Source organism: Drosophila simulans, chromosome X (genome assembly GCF_016746395.2).
Source record: "Drosophila simulans strain w501 chromosome X, Prin_Dsim_3.1, whole genome shotgun sequence".
Lineage (NCBI taxonomy): Eukaryota > Metazoa > Arthropoda > Insecta > Diptera > Drosophilidae > Drosophila > Drosophila simulans.
The window spans coordinates 17,797,410-17,812,134 of NC_052525.2; the positions used below are offsets into that span (position 1 = coordinate 17,797,410).

General features: G+C 45.6%; 1 protein-coding gene across 1 annotated transcript in view; it reads right to left on the minus strand.

Moving 5' to 3' along the window:
- Positions 1-5,454: 5,454 nt before the first annotated feature.
- Positions 5,455-14,725, minus strand: part of LOC6726334 (pneumococcal serine-rich repeat protein) — a 32,522-nt gene continuing 23,251 nt past the window's right edge. Inside the window, exons 3-6 of the mRNA XM_039296489.2 lie at positions 12,878-13,004; positions 11,346-11,877; positions 9,592-10,964; positions 5,455-9,169 (exon numbers count right to left, since the gene is read on the minus strand). Of these exons, the coding sequence (XP_039152423.1) occupies positions 9,653-10,964; positions 11,346-11,877; positions 12,878-12,881 (1,848 nt within the window). The 5' untranslated portion in view covers positions 12,882-13,004 and the 3' untranslated portion in view covers positions 5,455-9,169; positions 9,592-9,652. The remainder of the gene's footprint in view (positions 9,170-9,591; positions 10,965-11,345; positions 11,878-12,877; positions 13,005-14,725) is intronic.

The following is a 14,725-nucleotide window of genomic DNA, read 5'->3' on the forward strand; positions in this document are numbered from 1 at the left end:
TCGATTTACTGTATTTACTTTAGCTAACTGGCGATTTATGATGCGGGTGCCACTTGCCTGGCAAATGACGCGTCGTTCCGTAGGCATTTCCGATCGATCGCTTGGCACGTGCGCGTTTTGCATGCAACTGACTGGAAACAGCCACTTGGCCGCTGGCCGCTGGCCGCTGGACTTGGCCAAGCGATCGAGCACTGGGTATAAGAGACACCGGCAGCCGGCAGACAGTGTGTCTGTCTCTTCTATGGCCAGTGCACAGTGCACTGAGTGCACTAACTCATAACCTAGCACAACATGGCACACACACACACTTCGGCAGGGCAGTTACTCATAAAGACGCACGCAGTTGGACCCACTCATTGGCCACAAAGCTCCTGGGAGTCGTATTCCCTTGTCGAGTTCTCTGCGTAGATTTCATAAGTTGGGCAAATTTTTCGAATTTTGCTTTTACCCAATTGCTTTGGGCAGATCCATAATTGCAGTATTTCCGGAATTCGAGTTCCAAGGGTTTTCCAATGCTGTTTGCCCGCTGCCAGTCGAGAATTTCATTTCTTGGGCGGTGGGTAGATGGGTGGGTGCCTTCTCCTTCTGATTCGATATGTATGGATTTCCTCCTCCTCTTTATTTTCATTTTTTTTTTTTTTTTTTGCGCCCAACCAGGCATTGTTGACTGTTAATTATCGCACTCGAGGAGGTGCTAACTCTGGCCACGCACTAATCTCGGCCTGAACTCGCTAAACCTGCAACGTCATCCGGTTCGAGGGAGATCCGCTATCTATCGCTCGTTCCTGTTTGCCATTCCCTTTTTAGAAATGACCATTCCATTGATGAGCTCTTCCAGAGTGACGTACGACAGTGCTCAGTACTCAGCGTAGTAAAAAGCTGCAAACATTCCCCACTTACAGCGACGGAAATATAGCTCAGACTTATCGCCTCAGCCAGGCACATATTTAAATATAGCAAATATACCAACAAGATTGCACACATTAACAGTAACAGCATGCATCTAATGCACACGAGACCGTCAAAGTTACCAGGCTATGTTAACATTAAACGGATACGGATGCAACTCGGATGTGACCAATATATCAATCAGTTCATAGATCTAAGCAGGCTATTTCAGATTGCATGGCATTGAAACTGAATATTTAATATTATCTTAAGTAACGGAAAATCATATATAAAAGGAGGTTGCATCCTCTGAGGGATCATTTCTGCCATCTTCCTTCTGCTGTTCTAATGTACCGCACTCAATGTGGTTGATGTGTGTGAAATACCAAGGTTAATCATTGGATTATTGGGATATTACCATTCGATTTGCATTGGTTTTATTATACTCCAGAATTCGCCGTTACTGATCTTTCTTGTTCTGTACGCATCGACTTAAATACTTAATGTTTTATCCCTTGGAATGGAATTTACTCTATTCAAATAGAATTCCCACTGTGCTAACTTCCACATAAATGGTGTATGGAAATACTCTGGTGGAAAGACCGCACCTCAGTTAAGATGTAAGTGAATCAGGGCGTTTAAAACTAAGTCCTCGATGGCACCCAATGCCAGTTGCCATCGACTACCCTTGACCGAATAAAACGGTCGGTGACGTGAATGTAGAATCTAGAATCGCCATGAGGAAATACCCCAATTTGATGGCCGTCACCTGTCTGTCATCTGGGGAGTGGGCCGAACTGACCACAGACACTCTGGCCGACTTGATCATACATATGGCTATAGCTGGATGGGTAAATCACCGAGCGACGTTGCTCCGTATTTGCGTTTGTGTTTAGAAGCCGCCCCTCGATCCGGCTCTCTCTCCCTTTCCAGCGCCCCAGCTCTCCGGATTGCCGCGTCACCTCCCATTCAGGCCGGATCGGAGTGTCGACTGGCTCTCGGATCACGTATCTTGGAGGCATGGGCATGGACCGGCTGAGCGACCGAGTTTCCGACCAAGTTACCAACCGAGAGAGGGGCGCACACTCACTTATTTGCCCAGCGCATTATATTATGAATGGAGCGCTGTGGGAAGCACTTGGGCAGAGTCTTACCGCCTAGCAAAGGCAAAGGCAAACTCAAAGGCAAAGGCGGTACGAAAACAAGGGGCTCGGACAGGTGAGAGAAGTGGCTATTTTTGGCACTGGCCATCTTCCACAAGTCATCGAGGTGCGAGCTGTGACGCACTGGGGTTCCCTGAGCCAGGTTCCTGTTACCTTGTTTTGCACGCCATATTAAGTATACGTCATATTAAGTATACGCCGCGTTGGAACTTAAGTTTAACTGCCAACTTAACTTGGAACTCACCTCAGTTTTGTCACGCGACGTGTTTTATTTCAGTGCGGTGATTAGCTGCAAAAATAAACAAATAGGGATATCATTAGTTCAAGGTCGAGCGTCGAGTGAACTGGGAAAAATGCAAGCTTTGATTTTCCCTCCACGAGCCAGTTGACCCTGAAAGTAGGCAGCGTTTGAATGGAAAGCTTTCACCCAAAGCTCTCGAAAAACGGAAAAATTTCCGCGGCCTGCTTTCTAGCGTCTTTACTAACAGTCGCGTCCCAGAAAGTGTCACCACTGAATCAGCTGAAAGGTCTTGAAGAATTTAGCCACAAAATGCTGCCATTTCACATTTCTGTCTCTGTCCCTTTCCTTTTCTCCGGCATTTCTCTGTTGGCTTGATTTATTTGTGGTACTTTGCTCAAAGTGACATGGCAACAAGCCCACTGATCTGAGGGGCATTCCGGAAAGCGTTCATCTTTCTTCGGTCGGATTAGTTAAGAACTTTTGCTGTTCAAATTATTATTTGAATAGTAGAAAGCTTACTTTCCAAAGTATTAAAAATATTTAAAAAAAAAAATCATTTACCATTTAAAATCTTTATTTTTCAAACTATTCTTGATTGTCAACCCGTTTTAAACTATTAACATTTTACAGGTAACTTACTTCTACTTTATAATTTCAAAAACCCTTGGGAACTTCTATTTTACGTGCATTTCTATTTTGATGATCAAGATACAAATTTCTGTTCAGTTCTGATTCACTACTTAAATATATTTATCCATAAACTATATTTTTCGCCATAATGTTTCCCCACGTTAATGTACATAAACAATCATAGGGACATGCCGCAATTTGTATATAAATCGCATGCAAAGAAAGCAATCAAGCTGCAATCCGAATCACGTTCGGCTGGCTAAATGAAACTAGAATGCCCCCCACAAACGCGCTCCTCTCTCTTTCGCTCCGATGTTTGCGGCTCTCTCTCCTCGTCTAACACCCGTGTACAGGTACAGTGACCGTCTGCGATCTTCGAAGCGGTTCCCACTCGCATTGTTTACTCACCTTTTTGACGGCGGACAGCTGTGATGACGGGCGTCACGCTATTAATGCTTTTGCCGCGGGCGGCCAGGTAAACCCACGTTAATTACGGGCCGCAAGAAATTCACGAAAAATCCCCGAACTTGCGTTGGATCTGTACACTTTTGAGCGACGCAACGCACAGGTAAGGGGTTAATTAAAAAAAATAAACGGACGCAACAGAACCGGCGAGGTCGAATGATGAAAGTAAACTGAGCCAAATCGTACAGAATCGACAGCTGGAGGAGCTATTCGAAAAGCCAACGGTGGTCGCAGCAGAGAAACTGCGGTTTATTTGACTAATGTAAGCGCAAGTGCATCGCATCCAAAAAAGTTCGCTCTACGCTCACATTCCATTGTTTGTGAAGTTCTCATGCATCACGTGTTTCTAATTGAACTAAAGTTCTAGCTAGTTAGGGCATACCAGGGTTTTGCTCTGTGCAAATGATATATTTATTGTTTTACAACGAATAGATTTCCCCATCTACACGCTTCAATCCAACTAGCACCAAAGTGTACCAACTCGCACGGGACGCGACTGTGGCAGGGTGTGTGCCTGCGCTACTTGCCTGGTTTGCAACTCGACTAACAAGCGCGTGGCTCATGAATAAGCTTACCAAAACAGTTATTTCAATAAGCCTTGCTAGCAAAAAAAACAAAAAAACACAATTATGGACAGAAGGCCAAGGACCAAAGACCAACAACCAGTAAACCACCTTATCGGCAGCACGAATGCTTCGAAATACCTTTTCGGTATGCACACTATGGGTAATTAGGCAAGTGGGAGGATGCGCCCCCTGTGCATAATCTATTGCATGTCACCCATGGCAACAATGCGATGACAATGGAAACTGTATAGCTGATCGGGCGGTAACAGTTGTGGCGGTGCCTTTGTTGTCCGCTTTGCATCCGCATACCTCATCCTGACTGCCACCGACCCTCCGCCATTGGGGCCAACGTATGCAGCTTTCGAATTTCACGCTTGACATGAGGGCAACCTTGACTGGTAGGCTTCTGCAGCTCACAGCCATTACCCACTAGCCACCAAATGACGCCCACCTCCCACCGAGGGTGTATACCCTCGATGTGGCAGCCTTGCAAAAGGCATGCCGAATCGCCATGGACAGGGACTTACATTTGTCCTTAACTTGCCAAAGATTCCTTAGCCAGGAACTTTACTAAATCAAATTGAAATACTTACCATTGGAAATCAATGAAGCAACATTAAAGAATTTAATTAAAAAACAAAAGATGATATCCTAAAAACGTTCTGTTTTATAAATAATTTTAAATGGGAAATTAAAATGTAATGACATCCAAAACTGCTGCAACCATTTGCAGGGTATTTTGCTGTTCAATGGTCCATCGGGCCGGATTGCCGGTCCACTTGGCTGTCGAGCAGAAGCAGAAGCTGATGTGAGCCCCGCTGGCTGTTTGGCCAGTCAAGCGTTGCATAAAGCGCATTAACATTTAATGCCTGTTGCCGGTCCTTCTTGGTCCTTCGCCCCATTCCGCCCACATTCCGTCCGTTGCCACTTGGCGCACCTGGCCACGTAGATATCCATCCAGCGAGCCGAATTTGCGTTGCATACTTCGAGGCGCCGACCGAAACAGAACTGCGGTGGATTGGCCAAATGGATGTTTGATTTATGACCGACCGGCTGCCGCTGGGCGGGTCTTGGTGGATCGTTGGACTGGAGGATAGATGGTGTGGTGAGTTGGTGGCTCGCCAGGTGGGTGCATTTGGCAGATTTGCCGCGATGCCCCGCAGGCGTCCATCAATCATGGGCAGCTGAAACCTGTGGCAAGCCCATACCCATACAACCGAAATGAAAGCGCCAGCAATCTGTACACATAAACTATTTATTTCCGTATATATATATATATATATATATATATATATAAGTATATATATATATGCCATATGTATATATAGATGTATATGGGTGTATATTTAGCTGTATATTGGGTATTGTATGTGTGGTAAAGTACACTCGCCTGGTGCACATTCTTCAACGTCCTCAAATTTCCTCGGCTTCTCTTTGAAGTCCCGACTTATAAAGAGCACACATACATACATATGTACATATGTATGTATGTACACGGATGTACATATGTGCATAACCGACCGATTTATCGTTCTCTCAATCGCCATTTAGTTAGCTGTATTGTTTTTTTTTTATTTTTGTTTTCTTTTACATTATGTGTCATCAATTGATTGTTTTACATTCGGTTGCATTTGGATTTTGGCTTTTACAAAAAAAAAAACTCCACTTGCCTCGCTATCTCCCCTTGCTAGCGTACGCATAATTATGTACAAACGTATTCCCAACGCTCCTTTCGTTATTTACACAGATATATATCTTAGCTATATATGCATGTCAGCTATTTCGTGCCATTCTGCCGCTGCTCCTCCATCGCTCCTCCCCCTTGCCTCGTTACTCACTAGATTATGCGTAGTTTTGCCCACTTTCCCCCTCCCCCTCCCCCCTGGGTGCTGTGAACCCAGAAAAAGCCCGAAAAAAAGAAAAAACGTACCGCCTAACATCGAAATCATAGATCGCTCGAATCGAAGTGCACACACTTTGGATATATGTATCCGTATCGCTATCATCCCGAATACCGCACACCAAGAGAGTTGCGGGTATTGAATATAATATTTGCGTTGGGCGCCAGTTGCCAGTTAACACTACTAAAGTACTGTAGTCGGTGGTAACCGCTTGTTCGTATGTAGTCTTAGGTCTTACACACACACACACACAAACAGACATGTGGATAAACATTAACAACAATTGAACAACGGTAATTACAATTGCACGACATCAACAACAAAGTCAACAACAAAGACAATGACATCCCGTGAAAATAATCAGTGGCGGATTAAGTTCCATCTGTGGGAAATTCAATAGTTTGCGATTTCGCGACTGATTATTCATGGGGTGTATTCCTCGGATGCATTATTATCATCTTGATAGGGTCACATACACATACGCATATGTTTGTAGTCATAAATCTATGCACATTCAATGCTAAATCAATCGAAAAAAATTGCATCCATATTAGTATTCGTGTATGTATGGTATTACACGTATTGTATATGCGGTACATACATATATGTAGTATATATATATATGTATATATACAACTATCAAAAATAGGACAAATAGAACTTGAGAGTTTCTTTGGCCTGTGCTACGCGGCACCTGCGTGGAGCTGGTGCCTCTGCGTCCCATCCAGATCCTCCCCAGGTCCTCGCCCTTCTAGTCCCCCGCCCCTTTTTTTGTACACATTTATTGTTACATAGTGTAGATCGGTAATAGCAACGATATAGAACAACAGTTAGGATGATGAGCAAAACGTGGACAACTTTGGTTAGCTGCGACCAAGAAGGATCGCACTTGTAAATAGTTGAAATATATATATATGTACGGTATGTATATATTTGTAGGTATTGTATATGCATATGCTTGTATAGATATAGATCAGTATCTAGGTAAATCTGCGGCTCTTAAGCACTATATAACACACTGAAAGTGAAAGTTAACTTTGGGTTACCTCCTTGAGACACGCACATGGAAATCGAAGTCTAAAACACATTTGTCGGGCACATTGAGATACAATTCTGGATAGATGGATAATATATACGAGTATTGTGTGTTTGTTATATTGAGTAGTTTCGTCACTACACTGCTGCAGTCCAATCTCCTGACCTCCGCACCGCCATCTGCCCATCCGCATTAGTGCCACCTCTTGATCAAATTGACAAATTGACAAAGCCAAATGCCGCATATAGAAGCACACTTGATTGATTGCAATATTGACTGATTGTTTGTTGGTTTGTTTGTTTGCTTGCTTGTTTGTCCTACTCTACTCTTACTCTCTCTCTCCCTTTCTCTTTCTCTTTGGCTGTCTCTGTTTGCCAATACTGCAATTGCGAATTTCCAATTTGAATTTCTTCGTTAATTGATTTTCAAACTTCTTCATGGGAAACTTCCTCCCCCAACTGGCACTTTTCAGCTTTTCTGCTGCCGCTGCCTGCGTATTATTTTACGTTTAACATTAAATATTCAACGCGAACATTAATTTATATTCGATTTTCAATTCAATTCAATTCAATTCAGCTCGACTCGATTTAGTTTGGCATTTGCTGTTTGTGTTGTGATTTGAGATTTTGCGATTTTGCGAATTGCGAATTGTGATTTCTGATTTTTGCCTCGAGTAAGCTCAGATTGTACATACAAATTACATTTATTGTGTGGTTTACATTGATTAAAACTCTTGAGTCTGTAGACATTTACTTCTTATTCACCGTAGATAAATATGTATATTCGTATATTGTAACGTGTTTATATGCACGTAGTCGTGCTGATTTCATTGTGTTCATATGTATTTATTGTGAAATGGTTGTGGCAACCGATGGAGCATCGTATTTTGCACTGATTCGCCCGATTGTTTGCTACACGATATACAAAGACACGATACGATTTGTGCATCTGCCACGGTTGCCTCATAAATACATTCAATATGTCTGTGTATTCCTTCGATGTGCATGCATGAACATGCATGGCCACCAAAAAAAAAAAAAAAAAACTCTCAACATATGTATGTATGTATGTAGACATGTATGCTACATGGTTCCATTGCCATATTGGCAATGCATCAACAAGTTCTCCTTTACTTCTTTACCCCGGGACTTACTCCCTCAGTGGGACCCGCTTAAATTGCTCTGCACGTAGAAAAATATGTGTATATTCTCTGCCCTCCGAACTCCCCGAGTTTTGTACTCCTTCTTCTCGTCCCCCTCTTCGATTACAAATGGTATGCAAATGTATGAGAATATATACATATATATATATCTATGAGTGTATATATATGTATTTATCTTTTATCTGTATCTTTAGCTATAAGAGGTCTATCCCGTCGACCTTGTTGCGTAGGTAAAATGGGATGAGGTGTTGTGTCCACCGATTCCTGATATCTGATTCCATTTCCCTGACTCCCCTGCAGCGTTGCCTTATACTCTATCGATTATCGCTTAACTATCTGCCTATCGATCACTGCATATCGCTTATCGTTTCGTCTTCGCTTCTGCTCACTTACCATTACCGTTATGCGTAAAGTTACTTGTACCGTTAAAAGTTGCTCTCTTGTACTCTTATTGTTCACCGTTAATCGGATTTCAGTGCTATCTGTTATCGGTGCTTCGATTGCGGTTCTGCGTTGTGGTTAGGGGTATTTTGAATATGGAATAGGGATATGTATGTCATTGCGTATTGCTGATAAGTTCTATTTTCTCCATTTGATCCTCCATTTTGTGCTCGTGTACTGTTTGTTGTACACGCAACCTGATTAACCGTCAGGTATCGATAGCTCCTGCAGTTATATTGTTTCAGGTATACGATTTCCTTTGTAGTTCTAATATCTCATTCAGTTACCATGTCCCGGTACCGACAGATCAATCTTACTGTCGCCCTTTGCATGCAATGTTCTCAGTGTTTGATTCAATGGACGTGTTTTGTGTGAAGCCTGTGCTGTCAATTATTATTATATTGTTTGTGAGTTATGTAAGTGCTGTGATTATATTATTGATTTCGGTGAATTATGTGCATCTCCTTTCGCCCGAAAGACAGACGTTGCTATGCTTTTAATCTGTCATTAAGCCTCTGCTGCTGTGTTATGTGATGGATTCAATGGTGATTACTGCTGCTGCGCTTATTGTTCACTCGTTTGTGTAAGCCTTCTACTTCAACTTCAACTTCGTTCGATTTATTTCGTTTTCGGTTTTCGATAAGGATTTTCGGATCTCAGAGGTGCAAGTAGCTGGCTAAAAGTGCACACAGAACGTGATATAACAATGTTAGGATTAGGCCATTTGGATTTGCTGCGAACGAGGCATTTATTCATGGAACCCGAGATGGTTAGGTGGGTAACATGAGCTCTGCGTTCTTAGAATAATCAATATACCATTCCAAGAAATGCATTAATTGGTTTAATAACAGCTAGCAAGACATGGTTTGTCAATTCTATATTTAAGTTTGTTATCTCGAAAAGCTCTAATTTGCCAGTAGTTTCGTTTCTTGGAATCGAATTGCATCACAAAAAGTTGAATACAAAAGATATTTTGGGGGGTATATTGAATGCTCTAAGGAAGCAGGAGGCATAGGGAGTTGTTATAGGCTGTGCTCTAACTTGAATAAAGTTTTTTTTTTCGAGTGCATAAAATAGTTCAAAGGATTCGCAACTTACCGGTGTGCTGCTCTAGCCGGGGACTCGGCCCAGTGCTTTACTTGCCTCTGCGCCCCCCGACCTATTTGACGAAGAGGTCCTTGAGCGTGGCGCAGAGCGAGGCGTCGCACGTGTCCTTGGAGTCGTCCTCGTCGGCCTTGCCGAACCAATTGAGCGTGGAGCGGACCGCCCGGCCGGCCTGCGATTGAGCAGAGCTGCTGGCGGAGGGTCGACTGCGCCGGGCGCCGTGGGCGGGACTGCCGCTGGCGCTGCCCGAATCCTTGCCCGCCTTGGGCGTGGCACCGCGAGCCGCTGCCGATGTGGAGGCACCGCCGCCGGACGACCCAGCTCCGGATCCGCCCATGCTGGCGTTGGAGCTCTTTCGCAGGAAACCCTCGATGGCCGTGCCCAGAATGGTGGCATCCACCGTCGCCTTGGTGGACTCCGCCCAGGTCTTCTGTTTGCTCCTTGGCTTCAATTTCGGCTTGCCAGAGTCACCGCCTAGCGGATCCTTCTTCTGCAGCCGCTCCAGCACATCCTTGGACAGCGCCACCGCCGAACTCTTGCTCCGCACGCTCTTCTTGCGCGCCAACGGCGTGTGCCGCTTGGCAAACCAACCGGACAGCGTGGCCGATCCATTGTCCTGGACATCGCTCACCAGCTGCTTGGCGTTGTTCAGCAGGGACACATCGAAGCTGTTGGATCGCGTCGACCTACCGGCATTGGGATCGAGTAGGCCGCCAGTGGTTCCAGATCCTCCACCGCCTCCGCCGCCTCCTCCGCCCACCGCCAGTGATCCGCTGTGGGTTGTCGGTGTGGGCGTGGCGCTGGTGGCACGCCCACGAGCGGCCGCCTGAAAGGTCTGGCTGAGAAACGGGCTACTGGCCGTGGCCGTTGCCGAAGAACTAGCACTTGAGCTGCCATCCCGGCCTTCCGGTTCCGGCCGGTGCATATCCATGGCCGAGCTGGTCAACGAGCTAAATATGCCGGCGATGTCCGTACGACTGCCCAGTAGTCCAGTTCCACTGCCCGACTTCTTGCGACGCGTTGAGGCCCGAGTCGAGCTCTGCGACTGAGCCTGCTGCTGCTGCTGCTGCTGCGACGGCGGCAGCTCGGAGGCGCGGCGAAAGGAGCTGGCCAATCCTGGCTGGGGGCATTCCGAGTAGCGACGGTTGGTGAATCGTCGGCCCGGCTGGCCAGAGCCGGCCTCGTCGACGGTCTGCACCTCGCACACCTTCTCGTTGGAGGATGTCCAGAGCTTCAAGCGGGCCTTGCGCGACTGCAAGTAGATGTCGTCCATGATGTCCAGCTGCAGATTGTGGATGCTGCCGATGGGGTCTGTCGATGGGGGTCCTGTGTTGCTCTCCCGGCGGGAATTCAGCACCCGACTGCTCCTGCGGTGATAATAACGAACAACAGATGGTCGATTGCTTAGTACTCTCGGATGAGTCGGAAGTGCATAACTCAAATTACCGTCGGCTCACGAAACGACTATGCAAATGCAAATTGAATTTCGAAAACACTTCAAAGCGCTTCAATGCAGCTCAATTATTAGAGTGTCAACAAGTGTGCAACTACATGTGTATGTAGATATTTTGAGTGGATTAAAGCTGTCTGTTTTTTATAGCTTACATTTAGACATTTGTGTGGTTTCAAAAGCCGAGGGATTTGTGTGCAAACCAACAAAACTAGTTTGACCCCAATCCTCTTGTGCAAACTTAGTTACAATTCAATATGAGATATATATTGCGATTCGACTACCGAGTGCCACTTACCCATTGCTGTTGGGATACGCGGCCACGGATTCGCGGCGCGAGCGCCCAAAGAGTGTGGTGGGCACCTTGGAGATGGTCACCACCGAGTGGCGACGTCCGGTCGGCGCCGGAGCCTGCGACAGAGTGGCCAGAAAGGCGGCCTCCTTCGGTGTGGGACCCGATCCCTCGCCGCCTCGCTCCGAGAGCCGGCGCACCTGGCTGGCCGTGATGCCGTCGGTCACCTGCTGCGAGGGCAGCGAATGCTTTCTGGCCTCGCGTGGATCCCGCCATGGCGAGAGCAGATACGGATTCACGGGCGAGTCTATGTCCAGGCTGCCGCGATTCGAGACCGTCGGCTCAGAGCTGTCCTCCTGCTCCTCCGGCAGATTGGACTCCTCCACCACGATCAGCGGCTCCGGGGCACTGATGCCATGTGTTCCCGTCGCCTGTGGGCGTTGCGGATGCTGTGGGTGTGGCGGCGGACGGGGATGGCCCGGTCCGGTCGACTGGCCCGTAAAGCGGGCGAATGGTGAACCACGGAAGCGTAGCGCATCTACGGAACAGAGCAGTTAGTATTGCCTAACTTGCTAGTAAAATGAGGCAACTTAACTTTATTATTAAGGCAACATGGATTAAAAATGCAAAATGATGATGATCTGATCTACTTATGAGTATTTGAACTATTCTTCTCTATTCATTTAGGAAAAAGTTCCCTGTGAATATTATGAATAATATTATGAATATTTTAACTATTGTTCTCTATTCATTTTGGAAAAGTTCCCTTAATGACGTTCACCGGATGGGTGTTTGATTTGTGGGGTCTTCAAAAGTATTTAACGAATATTAAACTAAGCTCACATTACATAAAATTGTTGTAATGTGTGTTATGTTATGTTAAAATCGTTCGAAGACTAAATATAAATTATTCGGGATTCGTCGTAGTTGTTAAAACTGTTTGTTTCAGCTAAAATTGTTTTCGAAATTAATCTAGATAAGTACTCTCATTTTCAAACTATAAATAGTTTCCTAAAACAAAGGCTTTTCTGGGGATTCTATATTGTTCAGATGTTTTAACTAGTTTTTGGAAAAACGAGATAAGCCAAAATTATTGAGGACTCGTAGTAGTTAGTTAAACCTTTTTGTTCCAGCTTAAATTGCTTTCAAAATGCTTTTATTAAAGATTGAACAGGACTCACAAATTTCAAGCACAAATAGTTTTCTGAAACAAAGTATTTCCTGAGGATTTCATATTGTTAGTTTTTGTAATAAATAGAAAAGATAAACCCCATTTTATTAGACATTAAATTTGATCTATGGTTTCGCGGTACCCTAATTTTAACAAATATACAATAATAGGGAAATAAGCGATTGCATTGATGTTTATGCAGCGTCCATATACTCTAAGGCCTGCACTTTGTGGGGCTATCTGGTTGCAACCAACGAATCCTGGCAATTGGTGCAACATCAGGTGCGAAATGCCTGTTCTGCGATAGCCCACGAGGTGTCCGGTTTGCTCGAGTGGTTCATTAGTGGCTCGTCTGGCTGTCACTTACCCATTTTGCACAATTGCTCAATTGCTCGCCAGCGGGGAATTCGCTACTGACTGTCTTCGGGGTCTGGACAGTCTGCTCCCGACTCTCCTCTCCGCTCCGGTGTTCTCTCTCCTTTGAAGTGTCCTTGCTGGAAAGAAAAGCAGGCCAGATAAAGCGACAAGAGAACACAATAGTAGCAACTGCCGCGGCATCAAGGCACATTTAGTTTACCTTTAGTGGTAAATGTTTAATGTTTAATAGGTTCAGCAAGTATAAAGTTTAGCTTGGGGAAAAACCCCGCTGCTAGACAGCATTTTGAATTTGGTCAAAAGGTGAAAGCTGGCGGGTTGTGTTATAAGCAATGCGATATGCCAAAATCCCAAGGACTATGAACGCGCCAACTTAATTGCTTCATCTCCAACAGTCTGTGAATAAAATTGTGAGCACTTTTTCGCGTTGTGCACTCAAATTTCGATATCCGTGCACCGCATGTGTCCCTCTGAAATGGCGAAGCTCGTGAAGCCCCGAAACCCGAAGGGTATTACAGCCGGTACAGCCAGCTCATGTGTGAATCCTTTACGTGTGCCCCCCTCGATCCGTACGGTGTGTCCGTGTGGCAGGTTAAATAAAGCCGGGGCAAGTTTCGCTCTTCCTGCTCATTATCCCCGGCTACAAATTGCAAATGGCAGCAAAATCATGCATCAAAGTAATTAAAGCCACTGTCCAGGGACTTTTCGCTTCGCTGGAGATGAGTCCCCATTCCCGTTTGCTGTTTGCTCCCCTCTTTTCCTGTTAGGGACAGCGACAGTCCGACAATCCGACATCCTGACAGCCCAACATCCCGACATCCCGGCCATAATAAGCATAAAATTATGCAAAAGTTGAAATGAAATTTCGCCATAACTCAGATGCCACAGGAGGAGTTTCTATTTCGCTCGATGGCTGTGCATCAGCGGGCTAATGGCGATGGAGTTAAAGCCGCAACCTCAACTTTTGCCAGGAGTAATAGGGAATCCAGCGACTAATGATGGCGTTGTGGTAGCGCCATCGTAAACGCATCCACATGGATACGGAATAATGGCCAGCGGAAGTGATCAGTGGACTATTTTTATTAGATCACCGCAACCAGTGGGCAACGGCTTTGATTTGATTTGATGCGATTCGATTTGATTTAGAGCACTTGCATAGTCACCAGACATCCTGTATCCTGTATCCAGCAGCCAATATCCTCATCCGCCGACCGCTGCAACTTGGGCAGCTCAAAGTCGCAAGCCGCAAATCACAGGTCCCCAAGTCCAAAGTCCCGAGTCGCAAGTCGCAAGTTCATTAAGCTTGTAAATTGGCAATCAACACCAAAGTTGCGGCTTTGTGTGGTAGCTAATTAGCCTGTCTATGCCACTGACAGGACTCTCGCGCGCTCCCCCACTGTCTCCCTTCCTCGCTTCCTCTCACCCGATGTCCTGCGCTCCTTTCCCCGGCAATTATCCTTCCGGGAAATGCTTCACGCCTTCATTGTCCGCCCGCCGAGGTGACTGAAAAGCTTGAAAAGCACCGAGCCAGTCCAACTAAATAAACGAGCACGTTACTAAACCAATGCTTGCACGTTAACATCGTCCGACGGACAAATAAACGCTTCTCTGCATTTAAATGAAGCCTAGTATTCGACTATCGGTGCCAACTGTTTTCAGGGATTTTCAATGGATGGAGCACAAGTCCGTCCACTGCATGTCCTGTGGTTTCGAATGTAGGGAAAACCTTTCTGAGGTTAATTTTGTGCACCATGCAGTTAGTGTGTTGCCCCTTTGTTGCGTGTCCTTTTTGGTCCTGCCTGGTGACCCCACCAACCGTCCATATTATGTATTGTGGCAC